At 34.7% G+C, this 27,104-nt stretch overlaps 2 protein-coding genes across 4 annotated transcripts in view; both read left to right on the top strand.

Annotated features, from left to right (window-relative positions):
• Positions 1 to 27,104, top strand: part of LOC127707536 (leucine-rich repeat serine/threonine-protein kinase 1-like) — a 56,870-nt gene that overhangs the window by 25,078 nt on the left and 4,688 nt on the right. Inside the window, exons 20-34 of one of the 3 annotated variants that reach the window (XM_052212109.1) lie at positions 345 to 1,282; positions 2,275 to 2,298; positions 6,021 to 6,180; positions 9,303 to 9,416; positions 9,654 to 9,713; positions 11,237 to 11,488; positions 12,016 to 12,270; positions 12,523 to 12,645; positions 12,764 to 12,974; positions 14,812 to 14,847; positions 15,341 to 15,453; positions 16,556 to 16,656; positions 20,278 to 20,550; positions 22,816 to 22,985; positions 23,683 to 23,793. In XM_052212109.1, the coding sequence (XP_052068069.1) occupies positions 345 to 1,282; positions 2,275 to 2,298; positions 6,021 to 6,180; positions 9,303 to 9,416; positions 9,654 to 9,713; positions 11,237 to 11,488; positions 12,016 to 12,270; positions 12,523 to 12,645; positions 12,764 to 12,974; positions 14,812 to 14,847; positions 15,341 to 15,453; positions 16,556 to 16,656; positions 20,278 to 20,550; positions 22,816 to 22,985; positions 23,683 to 23,793 (2,941 nt within the window). The remainder of the gene's footprint in view (positions 1 to 344; positions 1,283 to 2,274; positions 2,299 to 6,020; positions 6,181 to 9,302; positions 9,417 to 9,653; positions 9,714 to 11,236; positions 11,489 to 12,015; positions 12,271 to 12,522; positions 12,646 to 12,763; positions 12,975 to 14,811; positions 14,848 to 15,340; positions 15,454 to 16,555; positions 16,657 to 20,277; positions 20,551 to 22,815; positions 22,986 to 23,682; positions 23,794 to 27,104) is intronic. The other 2 variants (XM_052212110.1, XM_052212111.1) reach the window with 2 other exon arrangements.
• Positions 24,208 to 26,280, top strand: LOC127707554 (uncharacterized). Its single transcript, XM_052212151.1, has 2 exons — positions 24,208 to 24,992; positions 25,588 to 26,280. Exons 1-2 carry the CDS (start codon positions 24,908 to 24,910, stop codon positions 25,956 to 25,958), a joined length of 456 nt encoding a protein of 151 aa, XP_052068111.1. The 5' UTR covers positions 24,208 to 24,907; the 3' UTR covers positions 25,959 to 26,280.

The following is a 27,104-nucleotide window of genomic DNA, read 5'->3' as shown; positions in this document are numbered from 1 at the left end:
AACGTTATATGCAAGGGGGGCATCATCTGTGTCACATGGACACACTCCCAATTTATTTTCTGTTATATCATGAAAAGACTTTATATTTAAGTGGAATAAAAGTAAATGATTTGACTCTCAAACAATCTGCCAGTATACAGTTTTTTGGAAGTTGTTTGGAAGTTGTTATTGATTGGTTAGTGTTCCATGATGTTGCCAATGTTTTCAAGTTGTTATTGATTGGTTAGTGTTCCATGATGTTGCCAATGTTTCTCGGTATTTTTACCTTAAATTACATAAGTGTTCAAATATAGCTGCTTATTTAATATTCTTGCATTGCATTTGGTGTAATTCTTTAATTGCAGATATATCTGAAGGAAAAGGTAGACAAGCCTTCTCCTGCCACTACTGTGTATAGAGGTTTGGGAGAATCAATGTTGTCAGGTACACAATCTACGACGTCTGCACACAAATTAGGAGAATCTGTGTCATCCAGTGAGTCAAATGTTTATCACAGAGTCCATGATTCACCTACGTCACAGCTTATCCTGCTAAATACCATGGCAACCAACAACGTTACATTTGCAAGTGCAAGGTTATACATTATGACCTACTTCCCTAGTGGCTTCTGGCCACGACTAATTACCAGGATGCTAGCAGATCCTCAAATTCTGCCAATTGTTTTAGACCTATTCCCTCTTCCACAAGATGTATCAGATATGTGTCCAAGTATGAAACACAAGAAAGCATTCTGGCAGCCATGGCAGACAGGTTTACAGTTAGTACATCACGGTACAGTTATCTTCCGAATCAAAGAGATTCAAGCTGGAAAACCTGGTCTGTGTACCTACAGTCAACACAATCTAAAATGTTACTTAGAAGATCAATGGCTTCCATTGGACATGAAAAACAGTGTAGTATTAGAAATGTGCTTCCCTTCCGATTCCATAACATTCAGTTTTGCAGAAAATATGGAGAACAGACCGTACCAAACTTTGACCTCATCAAGGAAAGAACAAATATTCCTGGAAGAGAAAGCTACAGCGGCCTTTCTGACAAAAGTGACAGAAAATGTTGACAACTTGTTACAGGACTGGTATCCAGATATTGCTTGTTCCCGGTTTGAACAGAATTGTTTTGGACGGTACTTGATTACCAGGATAATTCCTTGTCCATACTGCTTACAGAACGTGGTGAAGAAGGAACATGGTAAGGATACCAGATTACAATGGCAGCTCGTTAGTAAAGATTCAGAGGTATCATCAACATTTGACCTTGAGGAGGAAACTGACGATGAGGAAGAGTAAGTATTTATTTTTACCATGGTAACCATTACATTAAATGGAAACTATATGTGTGTGTGTTTAATATATTTCTATTTATATTATTTTACAATTTCAAATGAAAGGCCAGTGATGTTTGGTATTATTTGACATTACAGCTATTATCCTAATGCTAGCAAGTTAAAGGTTTGGTTTGCTTGCTTGCTTTGTTTGTATTAATGTTTGCTCAAGCATTGTAATTAAGATTGACATATGAAAACAATATAAAAAGGCGGAGTTAAACTTGTATACATTATATTTAAATTTGATTGGACATTATCAAATAATCAAATTTACCTATATACAGGTTTAACTCCACCTACTTATATTGTTTGCAGATGTCAATCTTAATTACAATGCTTGAGCAAACTTTAATACAAACAAAGCAAGCAAGCCAACCAAACCTTTAAATTGCTAGCATTAGGATAACAGCTGTAACATGCAAAAAAAACACAAAGTTTTATATTTCAGGTTTCAATAGCAGCAAGTGTCAACAACGATATGTCAAAATCCATCAGATTTGTTTTCAATTTAATCACAAGTCGTGTCCCTTTATGAGTTTATGTCAAGTGAAATAGTAACTGATCATATCTTTATTACTCTTACAATAAAGCTGTAGAAGGGTTACATAAACGTATTTGTCTGTCACTTTGTGTTTGTCTGTGAGTTTGTTTTGTCTGTCTGTCCATTTGTTCACCTTTCTTACTGGCCTTTTAACCCTGTATGAATGATAAAGTTTCCAACTTATATCAGGTCTACAGCAATCATAAGAATGGGTCACAATGAGTTGAGAGTAGACTGTTGTTTAGATAATAGTTATAGATGCGAGGTCAAGTTTATGTGTTCTTTAAAGTTGCTCGGACATTGTCCATAAAGGTATTGCCTTTTTTCAGATACTAATATGTAACAAGAGACCATGAAAGTATGTTGTATTAACTATTTCAAATTATACTATAATACGTATAAATTGTAGGTCATTTCTATGTATATCCACAGAGTAAGATATATGTACTTTATAATTAGCTTTTATAACATATCTATCTCTATATATGATGTGCACTTAACCTTGAAAATCATTTTGCTTGTAACCTTATTGCCTTTGTTAGTTTGTTGACATGATTTAGGCATCGCAACGTATTATGTCCAGTCAATACACATTAGGGTTGTAAAAAAGCATTACAAAATGTGCTTCTGTCAACACTTTTACACCCAATGAAATTACAAAAAGAAGCGTTCAACTCAGATGAATATTTTGGGTGTAAGTATAAAGAGTGTGTTTCTTGTCATTCCAGCCTTCGTTCTATTCATATAGCTATACAGTGAAAATGTAATATACTTACTGAACCTAAATGCTTTTATATCCCCACTCAATGGGGTGGATGGTATACTGCAATAGACCTGCAAACCTCCATAATTTATTGGGAATATCCCCCATGAGAGGTGTAAACCTGATTCCAAAATCTTCCTTTTGTATATAAACTGAACATCTCAAAGTAGTATTTCAAGGGATTTTCAAAGCACTTATATACTCACTTACAAGCATAGAACATTATATTAAGATACTTGTGAAAAAGAGATTCATTAGGTCCTATTGACCTTGAAATTCTCCACCTGTTTGTCTGTCTATCCGTTACTTTGGTTACATATTACTTAATCTCTGTACTGAGTCTGAGGTCTTTGAGGAATGATTTTTTTTTGTTTTTTTTATTAACTTGAATGTCCAGTTGTTCTATGTCAGGGATGTTCAGATATGCTGGTCAGTTACTACCTGTTTAATGATACTTTGAATGATTATTATATCCACTCAGCATGGATTTTTTTTCGTTTCATATTTCTAAGCTTCTGTTGAAATGATTTGATATTTGGTCAGGCACTTTTATGATGTTGAGATGTACAGTGAAGGATTTTCAGAACTGTGGGGCAGTCACTTCCTGTTTGATGTTACTTTGAATGTATTATACGTTATTACTACAGCTCTATAAAAAAATCCTGGGGAGAATACTGCCGACTGAGCATGGATTTTTTCGTTAATGTTTAATTAGAGTAGAGTTGCAATTTCTCAACACCGCATGCAACTTCTTAATTGTGTAAGTTTTCTTGGCTTCTATTTATAGATGTTACTTAATTGTGCCATGAAAGCAATGCTTATACTTGTCGTGTCTGTTCTTAGAAATTTTAGTAAGCTCACTGGATTTGATTTTTTTAAATTAGTTAAATTGACTTTTATTGATAGATGTAATATGATATTTGGTGTAAATAATAATAATGATAATACACTTGATAATGAATTTGAGTTATTTCTACCCTTTCACTTGTATGAATTACTGTGCTTATTCAGTGGGCTTTGGGGTATCACAATAGCAATGGCTAAAACAGTTTACCAAATTGCAGTTTGAACTATTCTCCAACAAACTGATCAACTGGTAAAATAATTTAACAAATTGCTTCAGTGTAGGTTGTAAGTATGAAGTGAGTGCAGTGAAATAAAATGTAATACATACCATCCAGCTCCAGTTAGTTATTGTCTTTGTCATGAATTTCAAACAAAATAATGACTTACTATAATATGAGTCACTGGTTTAAAAAGGTCCAACTTTGACATGAAAACTTCTATCCTAAATAAATATTATAAATAAATAGTTCAAAACATTGTTTTGTAGGTCGATAATTTATAGCTTTGTTTTCTAAGAGGAAGTTATTGTGTAATTGTGATTTGGATAATATTTTCTATAAGAATTACGGATCTGCTGGATTAAAGGGAAATAATTTTATTGAGTTATTGTATATTAACAATTTAATCAAAGATACCAGGCTTATGATTTTGCCTACAAAAGATTCATCAATACGACTCAAATAAAAAAAAAATGAAATGCCAAATTAGTACAAAGTTGAAGAGCATTGAGGACACAAAATTCCAAAAGGTTTTGACAAATACTGCTTATAAGTAATCTAATCCTTGGTGGTAGAAAATCATTAGTACTTTGAACAATTCAAAGTTTGCAAAACAGTTAAACTATAATTTTGACCACTGTCAATGAAAATTCATGTCATCACATGTTTTTAATGGTTTTAAACCACACAACAGAATTTCATGAAACCTTTTCAGATAATAAGGACATACTACGTAAATGTGCATATCGACAGGAAATAACGTTTCAATTTTTTTTCCAGGAGTTACGCCCCTTTGAACTTATTTGGCCAATATACTACTGCAACCTTTTGTCATCGCAACTCCTCTCAAACCACACGACAGAATTTCATGAAACCTTTTCAGATAATAAGGACATACTACGTAAATGTGCATATCGACAGGAAATTACGATTCAATTTTTTTTCCAGGAGTTACGCCCCTTTGAACTTATTTGCCCAATATACTACTGCAACCTTTTGTCATCGCAACTCCTCTCAAACCACACAACAGAATTTCATGAAACCTTTTCAGATAATAAGAACATACTACGTAGATGTGCATATCGACAGGAAATTACGATTCAATTTTTTTTCCAGGAGTTGCGCCCCTTTGAACTTATTTGCCCAATATACTACTGCAACCTTTTGTCATTGCAACTCCTCTCAAACCACACAACAGAATTTCATGAAACTGTGTAGATGATAAGGACATACTATGTAGATGTGCATATTGACAGGAAATTATGATTCAATTTTTTTTTCTGATACATTTTTTTTTTCTTACACTTATTTTATTTCTCCAATGACAATTAAGGTTCTTTCATTTTTTCAAAATTAAAACGTCATCTTAAAAATAAATTTCAGTGTTCTTTTGAGAACAGAGGATAATAGTTTACAGGGGCGGATCCACCCATTTATAAAAGGGGGGTTCCTAACCCAGGATAAAATGGGGGTTCCAACTTCCAACCTTCAAATGCATTGATCGTCAAAAAAAAAGGGGGGGTTCCAACCCCCGAGACCCCCCCCCCCTGGATCCGCCACTGGTTTAATAATCATGGAAATAATGTTACAAACAAATTACTTATAAAATGAAGGAAGTTGATATTTGACAGAACAAAATTTTGCTGATTTTACAGTAATATAAATTATTTCCCTTTAATATTAGCAGATTAGTAATTGCTTCAGAAAAAAATATCCAAATTACAATTACACACTAATTACTTGCTCTTAGAAAACAGAACTATAATTTATTGACCTACAAAACAATGTTTTGAACTATTTATTTATAAAATTTATTTAGGATAGAAGTTTTCATGCCAAAGTTAGACCTTTTTAAATCAGTGACTCATTTTATAGTTAGTCATTATTTTGTTTGAAAATCAAATAACTGAAGCTGGATGGTATGAATTACTTTTTATTTCACTGCACTTAAAAAAAAACTTTTTATTTCTCTGCACTCACTTCATACTAACAACTTTCACTGAAGCAATTTGTTAAAATATTTTATCAGTTGATCAGCTTGTTGGAGAAGAATTCAAACTGCAATTTGGTAAACTGTTTTAGCCATTGCTATTGTGATACCCCAAAGCCCACTGAATAAGCACAGTAAATACATGTGTGATTTGCAATAGCTGAACATTTAATTATATAAAAACATTTAATTATATAAAAGTCAATATAGTAAATATACAATATATATATTCATTTTATTTTTGGTTTTTCTGAGTTAACTCCAAATTTTTTTAGAGATATCTGTTTGTTTTGCACGCACTTAAAAAAATTAAAAAGTTTTTTCATTTTAAATTACAGGAATCAAGAAGACACTTTGTTTTGTTTCTTGGTGGAAAGATGCATTCTTAATTTCCAAAGAAACCATGATGAAATTTGTCCTAATCACAGTAGTGTGTCACCTATGTACATGTTGTCCATGGAAGGTCTAGCTAGAACCCTGCACATAGCCCCTGATGCTGTAAGTATATTGTCTGTGGAAGGTCTAGCTAGAACCCTGCACATAGCCCCTGATGCTGTAAGTATGTTGTCTGTGGAAGATCTGGCTACAAAATCACTAATAATCCCTGATGCTGTAAGTAAGTTGTCTGTGGAAGGTCTAGCTAGAACCCTGCACATAGCCCTTGATGCTGTAAGTATGTTGTCTGTGGAACCAGGAAGGTCTATTTAGAACCCTGTACATAGCCCCTGATGATGTATAAAGTATGTTGTCTGTGGAAGGTCTAGCTAGAACCCTGCACATAGCCGCTGATGCTGTAAGTATGTTGTCTATGGAAGATCTAGCTAGAAACCTGAACATAGCCCCTGATGTTGTAAGTATGTTGTCTGTGGAACCAGGAAGGTCTATTTAGAACCCTGTACATAGCCCCTGATGCTGTAAGTATGTTGTCTGTGTAAGGTCTAGCTAGAACCCTGCACATAGCCCCTGATACTGTAAGTATGTTGTCTGTTGAAGGTCTAGCTAGAACCCTGCACATAGCCCCTGATGCTGTAAGTATGTTGTCTGTGAAAGGTCTAGCTAGAACCCTGCACATAGCCCCTGATGTGTAAGTATGTTGTCTGTGGAAAGTAGCTAGAACCCTGCACATAGCCCCTGATGCTGTAAGTATGTTGTCTGTGGAAGATCTGGCTACAAGATCACTAATAATCCCTGACGCTGTAAGTATGTTGTCTCTGGAAGGTCTAGCTAGAACATGCACATAGCCCCTGATGCTGTAAGTATGTTGTCTGTGGAAGATCTAGCTAGAACCCTGCACATAGCCCCTGATGTTGTAAGTATGTTGTCTGTGGAAGATCTAGCTAGAACCCTGCACATAGCCCCTGATGCTGTAAGTATGTTGTCTGTGGAAAGTAGCTAGTACCCTGGACACAGCCCCTGATGCTGTTAGTATGTTGTCTGTGGAAGATCTGGCTACAAGATCACTAATAATCCCTGATGCTGTAAGTATGTTGTCTGTGGAAGGTCTAGCTAGAACCCTGCACACAGCCCCTGATGCTGTAAGTATGTTGTCTGTGGAAGATCTGGCTACAAGATCACTAATAATCCCCGATGCTGTAAGTATGTTGTCTGTGGAAGGTCTAGCTAGAACCCTGCACATAGCCCCTGATGCTGTAAGTATGTTGTCTGTGGAAGATCTGGCTACAAAATCACTAATAATCCCTGATGCTGTAAGTAAGTTGTCTGTGGAAGGTTAGCTAGAACCCTGCACATTGCCCCTGATGCTGTATAAAGTATGTTGTCTGTGGAAGGTCTAGCTAGAACCCTGCACATAGCCCTTGATGCTGTAAGTATGTTGTCTGTGGAACCAGGAAGGTCTATTTAGAACCCTGTACATAGCCCCTGATGATGTATAAAGTATGTTGTCTGTGGAAGGTCTAGCTAGAACCCTGCACATAGCCGCTGATGCTGTAAGTATGTTGTCTATGGAAGATCTAGCTAGAAACCTGAACATAGCCCCTGATGTTGTAAGTATGTTGTCTGTGGAACCAGGAAGGTCTATTTAGAACCCTGTACATAGCCCCTGATGCTGTAAGTATGTTGTCTGTGTAAGGTCTAGCTAGAACCCTGCACATAGCCCCTGATACTGTAAGTATGTTGTCTGTTGAAGGTCTAGCTAGAACCCTGCACATAGCCCCTGATGCTGTAAGTATGTTGTCTGTGAAAGGTCTAGCTAGAACCCTGCACATAGCCCCTGATGTGTAAGTATGTTGTCTGTGGAAAGTAGCTAGAACCCTGCACATAGCCCCTGATGCTGTAAGTATGTTGTCTGTGGAAGATCTGGCTACAAGATCACTAATAATCCCTGACGCTGTAAGTATGTTGTCTCTGGAAGGTCTAGCTAGAACATGCACATAGCCCCTGATGCTGTAAGTATGTTGTCTGTGGAAGATCTAGCTAGAACCCTGCACATAGCCCCTGATGTTGTAAGTATGTTGTCTGTGGAAGATCTAGCTAGAACCCTGCACATAGCCCCTGATGCTGTAAGTATGTTGTCTGTGGAAAGTAGCTAGTACCCTGGACACAGCCCCTGATGCTGTTAGTATGTTGTCTGTGGAAGATCTGGCTACAAGATCACTAATAATCCCTGATGCTGTAAGTATGTTGTCTGTGGAAGGTCTAGCTAGAACCCTGCACACAGCCCCTGATGCTGTAAGTATGTTGTCTGTGGAAGATCTGGCTACAAGATCACTAATAATCCCCGATGCTGTAAGTATGTTGTCTGTGGAAGGTCTAGCTAGAACCCTGCACATAGCCCCTGATGCTGTAAGTATGTTGTCTTTGGAAGATATAGCTAGAACCCTGCACATAGCCCCTGATGTTGTAAGTATGTTGTCTTTGGAAGATCTGGCTACAAGATCACTAATAATCCCTGATGCTGTAAGTATGTTGTCTGTGGAAGGTCTAGCTAGAACCCTGCACATAGCCCCTGATGCTGTAAGTATGTTGTCTGTGGAAGATCTGGCTACAAGATCACTAATAATCCCTGATGCTGTATGTGTAAAAGCAGTTTTTACAACAGAAGGTCTCTGTGGAAGTAATGGCTAGATCTTTTTACATAACCCTGATGTTGAAAAAACCCAAGGCTATCAAGGATAAAAAAATGACACTGATGTATATGCTTTCCATGGAATGTCTATATCTACTGTATTTCTGTGCATATTTTGTTTTGCAGTGAAAATTGTGAATAGTTTCTATTGTAATTGAACTAATTTCTATTTGAACAAAACAAACTTTTCATTTCCATTTTAATCAGCAAATCACTGTTGGTATAAAATTAGTTGGGTACAAAACAAATTCTAGTCCAGTAAATATCATTGAACCAGAAATTATATACAGGTTGTATAGTGTTTTCTTGATCAGACAGGTTATTATTAATTGTTGAAGACCATATGTTGACCTGTAGATATCTTTCTTTTTTTTTGTGTGTGCGTGTTGTTTGTTTACAGTCACATTGACCGAGTCTCATTTTATTCATATTAAATGTGAAAATATCAATTTTGTTATTCAGAAAAGATTGAATAAATCTATATTGATTCTTATTTTGATTTATATCTGTGCTATAGATTTTGTTTTTATTGCAGGTTTTCAATGACCTTGACAGAAGTGTAGTGATTGGACAGACAGATACTTTGACTATGGAAAAGAAACTAGGTCGTGGTGGATTTGGTGATGTTTGGTCTGGTAAACTCAGAAGGGTAAGTAAAAACTAGGTCATTGTGTATTTGATATGCTCTGATGAACTAAGAATGAGGAGTGATGATGTATTGATCATGTAAGTTCAGAGAACACATGTCTATGAGTAAATTTGTTGATTTATTATTGAATTTAGAAGGTTGTTTAAAACTTGTAGGGACCATTACAATCCATTAAAGTTTAGTTTCTTTTAATGAAAGCATGACAAGATTTACATTAGTAGACATTTATATTTACAGATAGAAGAGAAACCAAAAGATGTAGCTGTTAAGATCTTGTTTGAATTTCCCTCTGTAAAGGTAACCATTAGAGCTTAAATCAGAATTTCCATCTGTAAAGGTAATCATTAGAGCTTAAATCAGAATTTCCATCTGTATAGGTAATCATTAGAGCTTAAATTAGAATTTCCCTCTGTAAAGGTAATCATTAGAGCTTAAATCAGAATTTCCGTCTGTAAAGGTAATCATTAGAGCTTAAATCAGAATTTCCGTCTGTAAAGGTAATCATTAGAGCTTAAATCAGAATTTCCCTCTGTAAAGGTAATCATTAGAGCTTAAATCAGAATTTCCCTCTGTAAAGGTAATCATTAGAGCTTAAATCAGAATTTCCCTCTGTAAAGGTTATCATTAGAGCTTAAATCAGAATTTCCATCTGTAAAGGTAACCATTATAGCTTAAATCAGAATTTCCATCTGTAAAGGTAATCATTAGAGCTTAAATCAGAATTTCCATCTGTAAAGGTAATCATTAGAGCTTAAATCAGAATTTCCCTCTGTATAGGTAATCATTAGAGCTTAAATCAGAATTTCCATCTGTGAAGGTAATCGTTAGAGCTTAAATCAGAATTTCCATCTGTAAAGGTAATCATTAGAGCTTAAATCAGAATTTCCATCCGTGAAGGTTATCATTAGAGCTTAAATCAGAATTTCCATCTGTAAAGGTAACCATTAGAGCTTAAGTCAGAATTTCCATCTGTCAAGGTAATCATTAGAGCTTAAGTCAGAATTTCCATCTGTCAAGGTAATCATTAGAGCTTAAGTCAGAATTTCCCTCTGTAAAGGTAATCATTAGAGCTTAAATCAGAATTTCCATCTGTAAAGGCAATCATTAGAGCTCAAATCAGAATTTCCATCTGTCAAGGTAATCATTAGAGCTTAAATCAGAATTTCCATCTGTAAAGGTAACCATTAGAGTTTAAATCATAAAATTTGAAGTAATTACATTGTTCATGTTGACATTTTTTTGTCAGTTAACTTTTAAAATTACTCAAAAAGGTTAACAGACTACGGTATATGATAGATGTTTAAACAGTATTTTATTCAAATAAATTGAATTGGATTGGACAACAGGCAAAGCCTATGTAAGCCCTCTCCATAAAATAAGGTACAATATATTACATTCAAACAAAACAACACATACACAAATGTAATGACAACACAGAATTATTTTTCAAAACTACCTCATAGCTGACTGGAAGGATGCTTCAAATAGTTAACTCAGATAAAAATTATAAATATTCTAAGAATGCTTCAAATAGTTGATAGTATGATAGATGTATTTGACTCCCCATGGAACAATTGTTTTTACTTTATTTGTATTAAATCTCTGTTCTCTTATACTTAAGCTACCCTCAATACTAAGAACTTAAAATGTATGACCATATTTGTTTAACACACTCAAGTCATTAAGTATTTTACAAATGTGTTACATCATATCTTAGTTTTCAATTAACTGCATTTTTCAAATGTGCTCAATGAAAACAATTATTTCATGCTGGCTTTAATAGAGAGCTGAAAGTTTTAGCTTTACATTATTGTTAACAGCCTCGACCAGATCAACACCAGCTTTTCTTGGAAATGGCTGTAACAGCTTACCTGACTGCCCGACAGGAAGTGTCTATCTTACGGAGTATCAGACATGATCACATAGTACCATTGTTAGGTCTCTCAGCACGACAGCCATTAGCACTGGTACTGAGTCTGGCACCAAAAGGATCCTTGAGGAATGAACTAGACATGAGGAATAAGATAAACCAAAGACTATCAGTGTTCACAATTAAACAGATTGTCATCCAGGTGAGAAAATATTATATAGTTCTCAAAAATATATGAGATTTAGTAAATCCAGAGAATAAAAATGTTACTTGAAACAATAACTCGTATACTGTAGACCAACTAATTTTTGCTAGCGATTTATTTTTCGCGACTTTCGCGAGTAGAAAAATAACGCAAATATAAATCGTCGTGAATATGTAAAACTTGGATTTTTCCATATTTAACTACATCAAGTAAGTTTGAGAATCGTGAAAACAAATCCCCGCAAAATTGGCTAGAAAGGGCTAATCGCGAAATAAAGTATCCGTGAAAATAAGTTGGTTTACAGTATTGGAAATAGAACAAGTGTTGGTTAGGAGGAACAATACATACAAGTGATAGGATTGAAATACAAGTGATACAAGTGATAGGATTGAAATACAAGTGATACAAGTGATAGGATTGAAATACAAGTGATAGGATTGAGCTTTGTCTGTTTGAGCTACTGCGCATGCTATAATTCAACATTGATGAATTTTTACATGTTAAATTTTGTATTTTTTTTACAGGTAGCAGATGCCTTGTCCTATTTACATTCTGAGAAAATAATCTACAGGGATCTAAAATCTGACAATGTCCTTATATGGGATATGCCGTCTGCTGATACTGATGATGATATCATGGAGCCTGTCACTGTCAAAATGGCTGACTATGGTATCAGTAGGTCAGTCATGAGTACTGGTACCAAAGGATTTGGTGGTACTCCTCCATTTATTGCACCAGAAATACTGCAACATGGGGGTACCAGTACATATACAGAAAAGGTAAATATCATTCTGTTTTTAAAAATTGAAATAAACCTTATTCTTAGTTGCTGTTTCATTGGTAAAAACTGAAAATATAATGTTTAGGACCAATCACTTTTAAATTTTCATTTCTATACATTCCTATATTTCTTGGTCAAAAGGAAATAAAACTGAAATGGAAATGATTAAAAACAGCTTGATAAATATATTGTAACATATATATTAAAAAATGTTGATAATTATTTTAGTTTAATATGCTTTAAATTTCAGGTAGACATATTTTCCTTTGGGATGTTTTTGTATGAGTTGATCACCTGTAAGAACCCATTAGAGGATGTTACCAACCCATCATTGTATATCTGTCAGCAAGGTCGTCCACATATTACTCCCAAGGTGAGCTTAACCAGTAGATAGGATCATTCAGTTTCTAACATTTATTTATGATTTATGCTTACGTCATATTTTCAGATTTAAGGTTTACCAAAAATTAATTTGAAAATTACATTTACAGGAAAAACAATATCCCTCCCATTTTTTGGATCTGATGTGTGTTAGCTGGTCACATGACCCTGAATATCGACCAACAGCAGAACAGATTTGTCAGATATCTGCTAGTCATCAGTTTTGTCACCTGGCCGATGCTGTGTCTCTGAACTCTAGTGTAGGAATACTGAACGGATGTTCTGTTGTTGTTTCTGATAATGTCGAGGAGGAAGATATAGGTAAGTCTTATGACATTGTCTCTGAACTCTATCGTAGGAATACTGAAGTGATGTTCTGTTGTTGTTTCTGATAATGTCGAGGAGGAAGATATGGGTATGTCACATGACATTGTCGGGGGGCCTCGGTGGCTGAGTGGTCTAAGTAGTTACTACTGTAATCACTAGCCAGTCAACACTGAGGTTGTGAGTTCGAACCCCGCTCGGGCGGGTGCACTCGATTCCAATCTTAATTGACTAGGATTGTCACTTTTCCTATCGAAGGTCGTGGTTTTTCTCCGGGCACTCCAGCTTCCTCCACCAATAAAATCTGGCCGCCAAGAATAGCCCAAAAGTGGCGTTAAAACACAAAAAAATCAAAAATCAAATCACATGACATTGTCTCTGAACTCTAGTGTAGAAATACTGAACGGATGTTCTATTGTTGTTTCTGATAATGTCAAGGAAGAAGATATCTGTAAGTCACATGACATTTGAGTATTTCCATCTGGTAAATTGTTTTTAAAATGGAGAATGCATGAAGATATGTCAAGTCAAATGATAACAGTAAGTAACATTACATATGATTCACCAACTTGGCTGTCAATGTGTCTTTGCAGCAGTCATGGACTTTCTATACTAATGGAACTCATCTCTATTTATTTCAATTAAATAACTTTGCCTCCCGTTTAAAGCTACCACCCAACAATAAACTTAGTTTCCTATCTCTCATATACGAAGCTAGTAGTTATTTGCGTATTTCAAAGTACATTGTAATTTAATATTTTTTAATATAAAATCTGATTAATAGCAATTTACCATGACAAAATATAAGATTTTAAAAGAATGCTAATTTTTTAAACTGAGACATATTGTTTTGAAGAACACTTCAGTCGTGCAAAAGGGGTAACATATTGAACAAGATGGCGGCCACTCGAAATTTACTGACAAAATACCTCAAAGTTCAAAGGTCAATATTTTAAAAACTATCCAAGAAATCTTTTCAAAAACAGCATTTTGCTATGACAAAATGTATAAAATTTCATAAAAATGTTACTTCATTAAACTTGAACATAAGTTATTAAGAACACTTCGTAAATGTGAAATGATTTGCTATGAAGTCATGTGACATCAGCGACAGCACAGTTCTGTCTGCAAATTTGTATAGACATTGTTATAAGTGACCAGTCCTGTTAGTATAGACTGTCCCTACAGCAGTAGAGTAGGTTAACTGGATATCAGTTATGAAAATTCAAAGGAAAAAGAACCTAGGTAGTTTAAGTCTCATGGCACTAGGTGCTGCCACCTGTATTGTGCTGTGTCTCATATAAATAGATAATAAATAGATAATGTATTTTTACTTTGGGTATAAAAATGAATAAAGATAAATGAATATATCTTTTATGTTGTATTGATTTGATTAATTTTGTATAATTCTTATGGTTTTGATAAAACAGTTTTAGTTTAAAAAAACATTTAAAAAAAGAACTGAAAACCAAGGTAAAGTTTTATCCCAGCTACTTCATGAATAATTTATTTACCAGCATAATAAATCTTTACCAAATTCTATTTTGAAGTAAATTTATTAACAATGTTTTTTTTTAATAAATGATAGATTGCTTTATTTAGTGAACACCAATTATAATACCTTTCAACATTTAGGAACTGCAGGAAAAGAAAATGCGAAATGAAAATTCAATAGAATAACCATTGCAGAATGTTAAAGGTATAAGTCTTCGACACAAATCATGGAGGGATGAAAGGAAAAGTTAAGATTATGACAAAAAGGAATAGATAGCTTATATGAACATTAAGTAGTTAACCCAATTCTTTGTACATAAATTGCCTTTATTTTTGATAGACTACAATAGGAGTAATGAAAATACAATTCAATCATGTAAGTCTTCTTTTATTCTGGTGTGTAGAATTTCGACTGGATGAAATAATCTAGTGGGTTTCTTCTTCATACATGTGTGTTTATTCTTCATATGCGTGTGTTTATTCTTCATACATGTGTGTTTCTTCTTCATACGTGTATGTTTATACTTCATACGTGTGTGTTAATACCTCATACGTGTGTGTTTATACTTCATATGTGTGTGTTTATTCTTCATACATGTGTGTTTCTTCTTCATACGTGTGTGTTTATTCTTCATGCATGTGTGTTTATTCTTCATACATGTGTGTTTATTCTTCGTACGTGTGTGTTTATTCTTCATGCGTGTGTGTTTATTCTGTTTCAATAAAACTCTAGCAGAATGTTTACACTAGTGAATTTATATTGGAAAAGAGGGCAATACACTGGTTGAAAGGGTTAGTTGTTAGAGTACCCTTGGTTTCATGATTCTAATATATACACAGTACATATATTGTTGTCATTTTTTTTATAGATGACAACATTCCCTTGACAACAGATTTATGGTTGAGTACAGATCCTTCTCAGTTTACATCCAGAATTGAGATCTTTTCATTTGATTCAAGACTGAGATGTACATCAAACAAGGTAAAATATATAGCAACATAGATATAGAAATGGGTCAAACATACATTTAATAAGTATAGAAGGTAAATCAGCATAATTGTAAACACAAATCTATAAAATCATAAGGACAGAAAATGGCTGCCAAATAAATCGACCTAAAGGTCATGGTCAAGGGTTGTTAAAAAAAAGAATGAAAAGTACAGAACACATATATAGGACACTGCGGCTCTTTTCACAAAAAATCTTAAGAGTAAAAATACTCGTAAGTCATACACATTTCAGTATAACTTACGATCAATTTTAATCGTAAGATTTTTGTGAAAAGAGTCGCAGGATTTTAGCTAGGATTTTAAAGGGTTTTGGTCACTTTTGCATCAAGACTAAAACCAACTTTTTTTTAGAAATTGCAAAGGAATTTGACAGTTATTGCAAGGATGTGTAAATACATGAAAAAAACTTGTTTCAAATTGACTTTTATATTCTATTTCAGCTTTTCAATACAGGTATAACAATAATGATTAAAACAAAACAGTTATTATGCTTAAAAAAGATGCATGTCATATTGATAATAGTTTCTATTTGACATCTTAAACATCTATTATTGTCACAAAAAACATTGTTTTTATAACTTTAAACACGCTAATATATACAATTTGCTAGTAAAACTATCTTGGCAACTGTCAAATCCCTAATTGACAGAGATAACTCTTCAAATGTTGTACTTTTATTCCTAAATTGTGACTTCTGTTGTGACTGTAAATTAGCTTCTTGTAAACTTGTCATAAACATGTCACAATGTAGAAGGCATTTATAATAGATTTCATACAATTTTTTTTTTCTTTCATGACTTTTAAGTCAGGAAATTAATCTGAAATACTTTTAACATTTTGAAATTCGTTTTGTAATTTGGGGAAAATGATGAGTGCTGGTGAAATTATTTTTTGTATTAAGTGATGACTATTTCATAAGAAGTCAAGTATGTGTCCACTAAATGTTTTAGGTAAAACCTGGCACAAAACAGCAATTAGTGCTGAAAGTGGTGTGAAACACCAAAAATATATAAATTGATCAATTTGAAACTTATGATTAGTGATTTTAGGATACATATGTTTTTATTTTGTAGACAATCAAATATGAACCAGGATATCCAATAGAAGCTTTAATTAGTGTGTCCCCTACACATGTGTGGTGTGTAGATAAACAAGGCTCTGTCTGTGTTTACAGGTAGGTGTACTGTACCTCTAATTAGTGTGTCTCCTACACATGTATGGTGTGAAGATAAACATGGCTCTGTCTGTGTTTACAGGTAGGTGTATGACACCTCTCATTAGTGTGTCCCCTACACTTGTATGGTGTGAAGATAAACATGGCTCTGTCTGTGCTTACAGGTAGGTGTACGATACCTCTCATTAGTGTGTCCCCTACACATGTATGGTGTGAAGATTTACATGGCTCTGTCTGTGTTTACAGGTAGGTGTACTGTACCTCTAATTAGTGTGTCCCCTACACATGTGTGGTGTGAAGATAAACATGGCTCTGTCTGTGCTTACAGGTAGGTGTACGAAACCTCTCATTAGTGTGTTTCCTACACATGTATGGTGTGAAGATTAACATGGCTCTGTCTGTGTTTACAGGTAGGTGTACAACACCTCTCATTAGTGTGTCCCCTACACTTGTATGGTGTGAAGATTAACATGGCTCTGTCTGTGTTTACAGGTAGGTGTACAACACCTCTCATTAGTGTGTCCCCTACACATGTATGGTGTGAAGATAAACATGGCTCTGTCTGTGTTTACAGGTAGGTGTACTGTACCTCTAATTAGTGTGTCCCCTACACATGTGTGGTGTGAAGATAAACATGGCTCTGTCTGTGTTTACAGGTAGGTGTACAAAACCTCTCATTAGTGTGTCTCCTTCACTTGTATGGTGTGTAGATAAACAAGGCTCGGTCTGTGTTTACAGGTAGGTGTACAACACCTCTCATTAGTGTGTCCCCTACACTTGTATGGTGTGAAGATAAACATGGCTCTGTCTGTGTTTACAGGTAGGTGTACTGTACCTCTAGTTAGTGTGTCCCCTACACTTGTATGGTGTGTAGATAAACATGGCTCTGTCTGTGCTTACAGGTAGGTGTACAACACCTCTAATTAGTGTGTCCCCTACACATGTATGGTGTGAAGATAAACATGGCTCTGTCTGTGCTTACAGGTAGGTGTACAACACCTCTAATTAGTGTGTCCCCTACACTTGTATGGTGTGAAGATAAACATGGCTCTGTCTGTGCTTACAGGTAGGTGTACAACACCTCTAATTAGTGTGTCCCCTACACATGTATGGTGTGAAGATAAACATGGCTCTGTCTGTGCTTACAGGTAGGTGTACGACACCTCTCATTAGTGTGTCCCCTACACATGTATGGTGTGAAGATTAACATGGCTCTGTCTGTGTTTACAGGTAGGTGTACTGTACCTCTAATTAGTGTGTCCCCTACACATGTGTGGTGTGAAGATAAACATGGCTCTGTCTGTGCTTACAGGTAGGTGTACGACACCTCTCATTAGTGTGTCTCCTACACATGTATGGTGTGAAGATTAACATGGCTCTGTCTGTGTTTACAGGTAGGTGTACAACACCTCTCATTAGTGTGTCCCCTACACATGTATGGTGTGAAGATAAACATGGCTCTGTCTATGCTTACAGGTAGGTGTACTGTACCTCTAATTAGTGTGTCCCCTACACATGTATGGTGTGAAGATAAACATGGCTCTGTCTGTGTTTACAGGTAGGTGTACTGTACCTCTACTTAGTGTGTCCCCTACACTTGTATGGTGTGACAATAAACATGGCTCTGTCTGTGCTTACAGGTAGGTGTACGACACCTCTCATTAGTGTGTCTCCTACACATGTATGGTGTGAAGATAAACATGGCTCTGTCTGTGCTTACAGGTAGGTGTACGACACCTCTAATTAGTGTGTCCCCTACACATGTATGGTGTGAAGATTAACAAGGCTCTGTCTATGTTTACAGGTAGTAGGTTAAGCTCCAATCAAAAGATCCAGTCTTACAGGTAGTGTAAGCTCAAGTTATTGTGTCAATTGCATTTGTGTGCTGATGTCTATGTTAGCAGGAAGTGCAAGCTCTAAATACATTAGACCATGAACCATCTATATATTGTGTGTCTGAAGTGTGTTAAAAGGGAGATTTGTTATTGGACCATGAACATCTATATATTGTGTGTCTGAAGTGTGTTAAAAGGGACATTGGTTATTGGACCATGAACAAATATCGTGTGTCTGAAGTGTGTTAAAAGGGACATTGGTTATTGGACCATGAACATCTATATATTGTGTGTCTAAAGTGTGTTAAAAGGGGCATTGGTTATAGGACCATGAACATCTATATATTGTGTGTCTGAAGTGTTTTAAAAGGGACATTGGTTATTTGACCATGAACATCTATATATTGTGTGTCTGAAGTGTGTTAAAAGGGACATTTGTTATTGGACCATGAACATCTATATATCGTGTGTCTGAAGTGTGTTAAAAGGGACATTGGTTATTGGACCATGAACATCTATATATTGTGTGTCTGAAGTGTGTTAAAAGGGACATTTGTTATTGGACCATGAACATCTATATATTGTGTGTCTGAAGTGTGTTAAAAGGGACATTGGTTATTGGACCATGAACATCTATATATTGTGTGTCTAAAGTGTGTTAAAAGGGGCATTGGTTATAGGACCATGAACATCTATATATTGTGTGTCTGAAGTGTGTTAAAAGGGACATTGGTTATTGGACCATGAACATCTATATATTGTGTGTCTGAAGTGTGTTAAAAGGGACATTTGTTATTGGACCATGAACATCTATATATCGTGTGTCTGAAGTGTGTTAAAAGGGACAATGGTTATTGGACCATGAACATCTATATATTGTGTGTCTGAAGTGTGTTAAAAGGGACATTTGTTATTGGACCATGAACATCTATATATTGTGTGTCTGAAGTGTGTAAAAGGGACATTGGTTATTGGACCACGAACATCTATATATTGTGTGTCTGAAGTGTGTTAAAAGGGACATTGGTTATTGGACCATGAACATCTATATATTGTGTGTCTGAAGTGTGTTAAAAGGGACATTTGTTATTGGACCATGAACATCTATATATTGTGTGTCTGAAGTGTGTAAAAGGGACATTTGTTATTGGACCATGAACATCTATATATTGTGTGTCTGAAGTGTGTTAAAAGGGACATTCGTTATTGGACCATGAACATCTATATATTGTGTGTCTGAAGTGTGTTAAAAGGGACATTGGTTATTGGACCATGAACATCTATATATTGTGTGTCTGAAGTGTGTTAAAAGGGACATTTGTTATTGGACCATGAACATCTATATATTGTGTGTCTGAAGTGTGTTAAAAGGGACATTTGTTATTGGACCATGAACATCTATATATTGTGTGTCTGAAGTGTGTTAAAAGGGACATTTGTTACATGTTATTTGTTGACTTTATTATGTAATTTAAAAAAGAGGCAGATGATACCAATGGGACATTCTAAACTCACAAGTCGAGAGAAACTGACAATGGTATGGAAAAAAATGGAGGACAACCAAAAGACAAACAGGTTCGCACTACACTACATTGAAACTAAAGACTGAACAACACAAATTCCACCAAAAACTGGTTAAGTTCGACATGATGCTTGATTTATGATGTAAAAACTAATGTTCAGTCTGAAAATCATTAATTGGTTTCAAGAGATACTTTAAATGCTATCTTATTTCAAGTAAAAATTAGTATATTAACGTTTATTAATTATAAATTCTGTTTTGCAGTACTTCATCTTATGAGTCTGTATGGGACTTTAGACTGACACCACCAGACACAAGAATACAAGTATTAGGTCACAGAAAGTTAACATTTGATGTGAAGATTGTGGTGAAGCGTGACACAGGGAAGAAAGCTACAGACATCTTAGATGTATATACTATATCTAACACCATCCATACCTCTGATAGTAAGGATAGTCTAGGTTTACTGACAGGAAGTGGTGTAGAACATAAAGAACTAACGGTCAATGGACGGTGTTTCTGTGCTGTTTTTCATGGGTAAATAATGTTACTGTATAGTTATGATTGCTTTGTTTATCCATTTGTTTACAGGTAAGGGTGTAAAATGAACAAGTTTGTTTAGGATAAGAAGATAATTCTTGTTTTGGAGATTACTAATTTGTCTAATTCAAAACAATCTCACAACCAAGGTATATATGTAAGTGTACTCACAGTTACTGAATGCTAGCAATAACTAATGATATACCACATCTTTTTAGCTCACCTGGCCCAATGGGCCAAGTGAACTTTTCTCATAACTTGGCATCCGTCTTCTGTCATCTTCCGTTAACTTTTACAAAAATTTTCTCCTCTGAAACTACTGGGCCAAATTTAACCAAAATAAAGCATCTAGAGCACATCTGACATGGGAGTGAAATTGTTCATCAGGTTAAGATCTATCTGCCTGTTAATTTTCAGACAAATCAGACAACTTGTAGTTGGGTTGCTGCCTCTGAATTGGTAATTTTTAGGAAATTTGGCAGTTTTAACTATTTTTTGTAAATTTTTATACGACCGCAAAAAAATTTTTGGCATCTTATGGTATGATGTCTGCGTCGTCGTCCGAAGACACATTTGTTTCCGGACAATAACTTTAGTTTAAGTGAATGGATCTCTATGAATTTTTTTAGAAGGTTCAATACCACAAAAGGAAGGTTGGGATTGATTTTAGGGATGATGGTCCCAACTGTTTAGGAATTAGGGGCCCAAAAGGGGCCCAAAACAAGCATTTATCTAGTTTCAGGACAATAACTTGTGTATAAGTATTTCAATTGCTCTGAAATTGTACCACAATGTTTAATACCACAAGTAGAAGGTTGGGATTTATTTTAAGGGTTATGGGGCAAACAGTTTAGGAATTAAGGGCCAAAAACAAGCATTTTTCTAGTTTCCGGACAATAACTTGTGTGTAAGTTTATGGATCTCTCAGACGTTGTACCACAAGGTTCCATATAACAAAGGGAAGGCTGGGATTGAGTTTGGGGTTAATTGCCCCAAACATGTAGGAATTAGGGGCCAAAAAAGGGCCAAAAAGAAGCATTTTTCTAGTTTCGAGACAATAACTTGTGTTTAAGTGTATGGATCTCTCTGAAATTATACTACAAGATTCCATACTACAAAGGAAAGGCTGGGATTGAGTTTTGGGGTTATTGCACCAAGGGGGGTTCAATAAGTTGGGGGGGGGGGGTGATTTTTTGTTTACAATTTTTTTAAAGGATTCATATTTTTTTTTCAAAATTTTTCAAATTTCGAATTTTTGAAAAGTTTCAAGAAGAAATCTTCAATTGCACAGTATTGCGCAATAGATTTGTAAGATCTTTGACCACATTTATTTTGTGTCAGAAACCTATATTATGTCAAAAATTTGATCACAATCCAAATTCAGACAGTATCAAGCTTGAATATTGTGTCCAAATTTGCCCCAACTGTTCAGGGTTCGACCTATGCGGTCGTATCAGGCTGCGCTCAGCGAAGCATTTTATTGTAATCTTTTACAAAAATCTTCTCCTCTGAAACTACTGAGACAAATTTAACCAAACTTGGCCACAATCATCATTAGGGTATTTAGTTTAAAAAATGTGTACAATGACCCTGCCTACCAACCAACATGGCCGACATGGCTAAAAATAGAACATAGGGGTAAAATGTAAGTTTTGTCTATTATTTTATGAACCGTTATAAATAGAGAAAATCTGAAAGGAGCAAAAATGTTCAGAATAATGAGCTTTACCAATTGTCCATATACGTCATAACTGTTAGACAAATTCTTACAGGAGTTATTGCCCATAAATGACAAATTTTACAATTTTTTTCATTTCTGCCTATAATCATGAAAACTATGATATTTAGAGAGAAAAAATTTTTTTCTGTTATGCCTTATATGATTTAAATTATAATGGATAAATAAACACTTTCAATCACAAAAATGATCAGCAAGGCAAGATCTATTAAAAAGTCAAATTTTGCCGATATTGTTAGTAGACTGCCACTCTTCATAGGAGTGATTGACCTTAAATGAGGATTTTTTTTGCCCCCTTTTGTGTTTTGAGAAAAAACTAAAGGAGATAGAGAGAAACTAAACAGACTAAAAGATCAGTAATACAAGATCAACAAAATAGAGATTTTTGTCATGAAGTCTATTCTCTTCTACAATGTTGGAGAGTGTCCTTTGTTCGAGATGCACAAAGACCAAGGTGAATGACACAGGCTCTTTAGAACCTCTAATCATGTTTTTCCATACTAAATTTTTTTTTTTTTTTTCAGGAACAGCTTATGGTTAGGACAATCATATGGGAAAATCTTAGTGTTAGATTTGGAAAATAATAGAGAACAGTACCTAGAAACATCAAATGTTGGTATTCCCACAATTCAGTGTCAGTTCCTGGAGGTCTCTAGCAAGTTAGATAACTCTGTATGGGCATATATTTATCCAGGTATGTGATGAAAATCAGGAAATAAAGTGTCTATTTTTCTGTGCATCTTGTTGGTTATATAACTTATATGAGCTTATATTTTTGTTCAAGTAAGCAATGTATGGAACCAGTCAATGTAATATAATTCATTCTAGGTTGCTAATAATTAAAAAAAAATAATTTGGAATTATTATTTTGGTTTATTTGGGTACACCTATTTGTGAACAGATCTTCTATTGGAAGACCTTAGATGTTTGTCAAAGAATCTTTAGAAAGTAGCTTTTCAAAAGAAATCTGAAATAGCAACAAACTTGTCATTTATTCTTAATTATTTGACAGTGTTGATCACACAAATCTGCCCATGATAATTTTCAAACCTGATTTTCCTTCTCAGCATGTGAATTTGTTGTTTTAGTGGAAACAATAAAGTCAGCACAAACATAGATAACATCACTGTACAATGTGTGTAATATGTGTTGAGGAAGATGTATGTATATTAGATGTATTTGAATAAAAGGACACATCGGTGAGACAATAACCCAAAGACACAAATTACCGAAGACATTTAGAGGTCCATCATTAGAGGAGTCTATACAAAATGTCAAGTTCTAAATCACATTAACTCAAGAAAAGTTATGATTTAATTTAACAGAAACTGTTGATCATAAATCTGCTAGCAACATTAAATTAAATTAAGTTTTCGTTATTTTGATTTCAGGCACTGTTATATACAAGTGGAACGCTGATACCTTAAAGATAGATGGAAAGTTTGATTCACATGTGGTACCTAACTCTGAAGCAAGTCATGTCTCTACTCATGTTTATGAAGGTATTAATCTCATTCAAAGTCTTAATTCATTTTTATGCCCCACCTAGGGGCATTATGTTTTTCAGTTTGTGCGTCCGTTTGTCAGTCTGTCCCGCTTCAGGTTAAAGTTTTTGGTCAAGGTAGTTTTTGAAGAAGTTGAAGTCCAATCAACTTGAAACTTAGTACACATGTTCCCTATGATATGATCTTTCTAATTTTAACGCCAAATTAGAGTTTTGACCCCAATTTCACGGTCCACTGAACATAGAAAATAATAGTGCGAGTGGGGCATCCATGTACTATGGACACATTTTTGTTTCCATAGAAATATCAATACATGTCTTCTTATTTCTTAAGTTGATTTGGGAATCTTTTTATTCTGACTGAATGTACAATTTTTATACAATCACCAAAATTTTTGGTTATAATGTGGTTTTTAAAGGCAGTGCTTTAATGCCTTTCTAGTTGCCGTGTTAATCTTTCTTTCCGCGATATCCAACTTATCTACGTGGGGGGTCATTAGGCTCCAAGTAGATCCGGAAAATGTTGATTCTCTCCTCTTCTTATTGTGATATAAAATGTTTTTTGTTTCATTTCATTTACATTGGGAAATAGAGAAACGATCATTGTGTTTTGTTAGTTTTAAAAACTTTTGATATATTTGTATTTTACATTATAAGCAGTCAACCGATTGACAAACTAGAATTATTTGAATTCCGTGTGGAAAGAGGTCGGGTTAATTTCGAGTGTTATCTGCAATCTAGATGTTTATAAATCATTTCAGTCGTTGATATAATAATTAAAGGTCGACTGAACATGAATTATATTATACAATTTAAAGCGCATTTCTGTTTATGCACGCGAACCCGTCTAACGTTATTGTTATTTCTCAGTTATATAAAGTAGCAAATTATCGTTCCTGAATAGGTGGCGCCGTGGAAGCCGATCCTGTTCTTCAACTTCCGGTTTCTGCAATGTGCAACTATACAGTTGCATTTTTAATTAACGATGCCAAATACTTGTTGTTGTGTACCTGGATGTCATTTAAGAGGAGGACATGCATTTCCAAATGACTTAAAAAGAAGGAAAAGTTGGATCAACGCCATGGCCCATACGCAGATTGGACGAGAACACGATGAAATCGTGGAGTCCATCTCAATCAGCTGTTGTTTGCAAGGCACATTTTACTGAAATAGACTACGTGCAGGAAACTATTCATGGTAAAACTCTATTTTCTTTTTAAAATATATAGTTATATATGTAATCGCCATGCGAAATAACCAAAGTCTGTTTACAACCGCAATTATCGTTTTAGAATAAAAGGGGGTGGTTAATTCAAGACGTCATAATTTTTTGGATTACGATTCAATGTGATCTGTTTGAGATTTTTTGGTGCTTGCTACAATTATAATGATTTCTTACAAGAGGTATATCATACTGAGAATTATTTTAGCAGTAATTATGCTAATGTAGTAATGACAGGAATGCATAGCCATAAGCCAGAGACATATATATGTATATATGTCTCTGCATAAGCTATGCCAATGTTAACAGGAACAAAACAATGACATGCTCTCATCTATATTATAGTTATTTAGGTACAAACAATGTATGTTTGTTGCATACGTCTCTCATTGTTTGTCCTTTGGATTTACATAACATACATTTTGATGTACATTGAATCAGGCTAACATATTTTTATCCATATTGTAATGAATAAATCTAGTTAATATTTTGCCAGGTAGTATAAAGTATGCATTGCTAATGAAAGTTCATTTAATTATCAAAAAACTAATGTTTTATAACCTTTTTCAGGGTGCAAACCCACCATACAGAGACTTAAGTCTACTGCCATTCCCAGCCTATTTTCCTGGACCAAGCAAGAGACTGAATCGTCCGCAAAAAGAAAAATCAGGGCAGTTTCCTGTGAAAACAAAAGAACTAAACTTGATGAATATTGTAGTAGAAATCTAGAGGAAAGTTTTGATTGTAAAGTTGGTTTTCCTGAAGAAGTCATTCATACTGCAGACATGATTTATGACTGTCCACCACCAACTGCCGAGCTAATGTTGAGCTTCACAGATGGAATTACGCAAACACCATCAATGCCTATATTTTCAGCAGAGAATTTTGAAATGAAGACACGTGACACAGCCATGCATTTATATACCGGTTTAGAGTTGTAACTTGTATACTAAATTTTTATTTGTTTTGACCACACTTGGTCCAGCAGCACATTGTTTGAGATACATATATTTTCAAATTGATAGGGTGTCATTTGAAAATCAGTTTTTTTATGACTTTGATGAAATTGAGGCATTATACAACCAACTTTGAACTGTCTAGATTCTAGATTGAAACTAGTGTTAAGAATATTGTGTAAACATGGATTGTTTTTATGTCTAAACAGTGGCGTGAGGCTAACACTTGGCCATTTAGTGGTTTAGTCAAATATTTTTCGCCATCCAACTTCAAATTAAAGTTTCCTACAACTTGGATTATTATTGACAGCACAGAATATCCCGTGATAAAACCTAAAGCTCCTAGAGCTCAGGCAACCTTTTCATCATATAAAAACAGAAACACTGAAAATACTTGTATGTTCGACTCCTGGTGGTTTAGTCAACTATGTCTCTAATGCATATGTTGGTTGTACCAATGACTGTGAAATAGTTGAAAGATGTAGAATAGTTCAATTATGTGATCCAGGTGACAGTGTGATGGCAGACAAAGGTTTAAATGTGCATGATTTGTTTGCTCACTTTTTTCAAAAAAAGAAACAGAATTAGTTCCAAAACTCTTATACGGGATAGAAAAGTCTCCAATTAACACGTGCACATAGAGCTAATTATTGGACTTGGCAAAACATACAAAATTCTAATAAATCCTATGAATGGAACTGAAACAAAACTTTCATCTGAAATAACATTTAGTTGTTTTATGTTGTGTAATTTTAGAACTTGTATTGTGCCAAAGGATGCATAAATAAAAGTGACGCAATGAAGTTTGTTCTGATATATATATATATAAATATTATTTACAATTACATGCACATGTAAATTGTAATGCATATAAAAATAAGGAGATGTGGTATGATATTCAGTGAGTTTATCGAACCAAAGTGCATAAGAAATGGGTAAAGCAGTTACAGGTGTTACTGTCACCGTGCAATCTCCAACAATTAGAAAAACTTGTACCGTGTAAAAAATTTCAGAGATCTTACAACTAAGTTTTGTTGTCTCACCTTGACTTTGGTGAATTGTTTATATCTGTTGATGTAAATATAAAAAAGAAGATGTGGTATGATTGCCAATGAGACAACTCTCCACAAG

The sequence above is a fragment of the Mytilus californianus genome, unplaced genomic scaffold, assembly GCF_021869535.1.
Source record: "Mytilus californianus isolate M0D057914Y unplaced genomic scaffold, xbMytCali1.0.p SCAF_7, whole genome shotgun sequence".
NCBI lineage: Eukaryota > Metazoa > Mollusca > Bivalvia > Mytilida > Mytilidae > Mytilus > Mytilus californianus.
The sequence above is the reverse complement of the archived record's forward strand: the minus strand, read 5'-3'. Positions and strand labels throughout refer to the sequence as shown.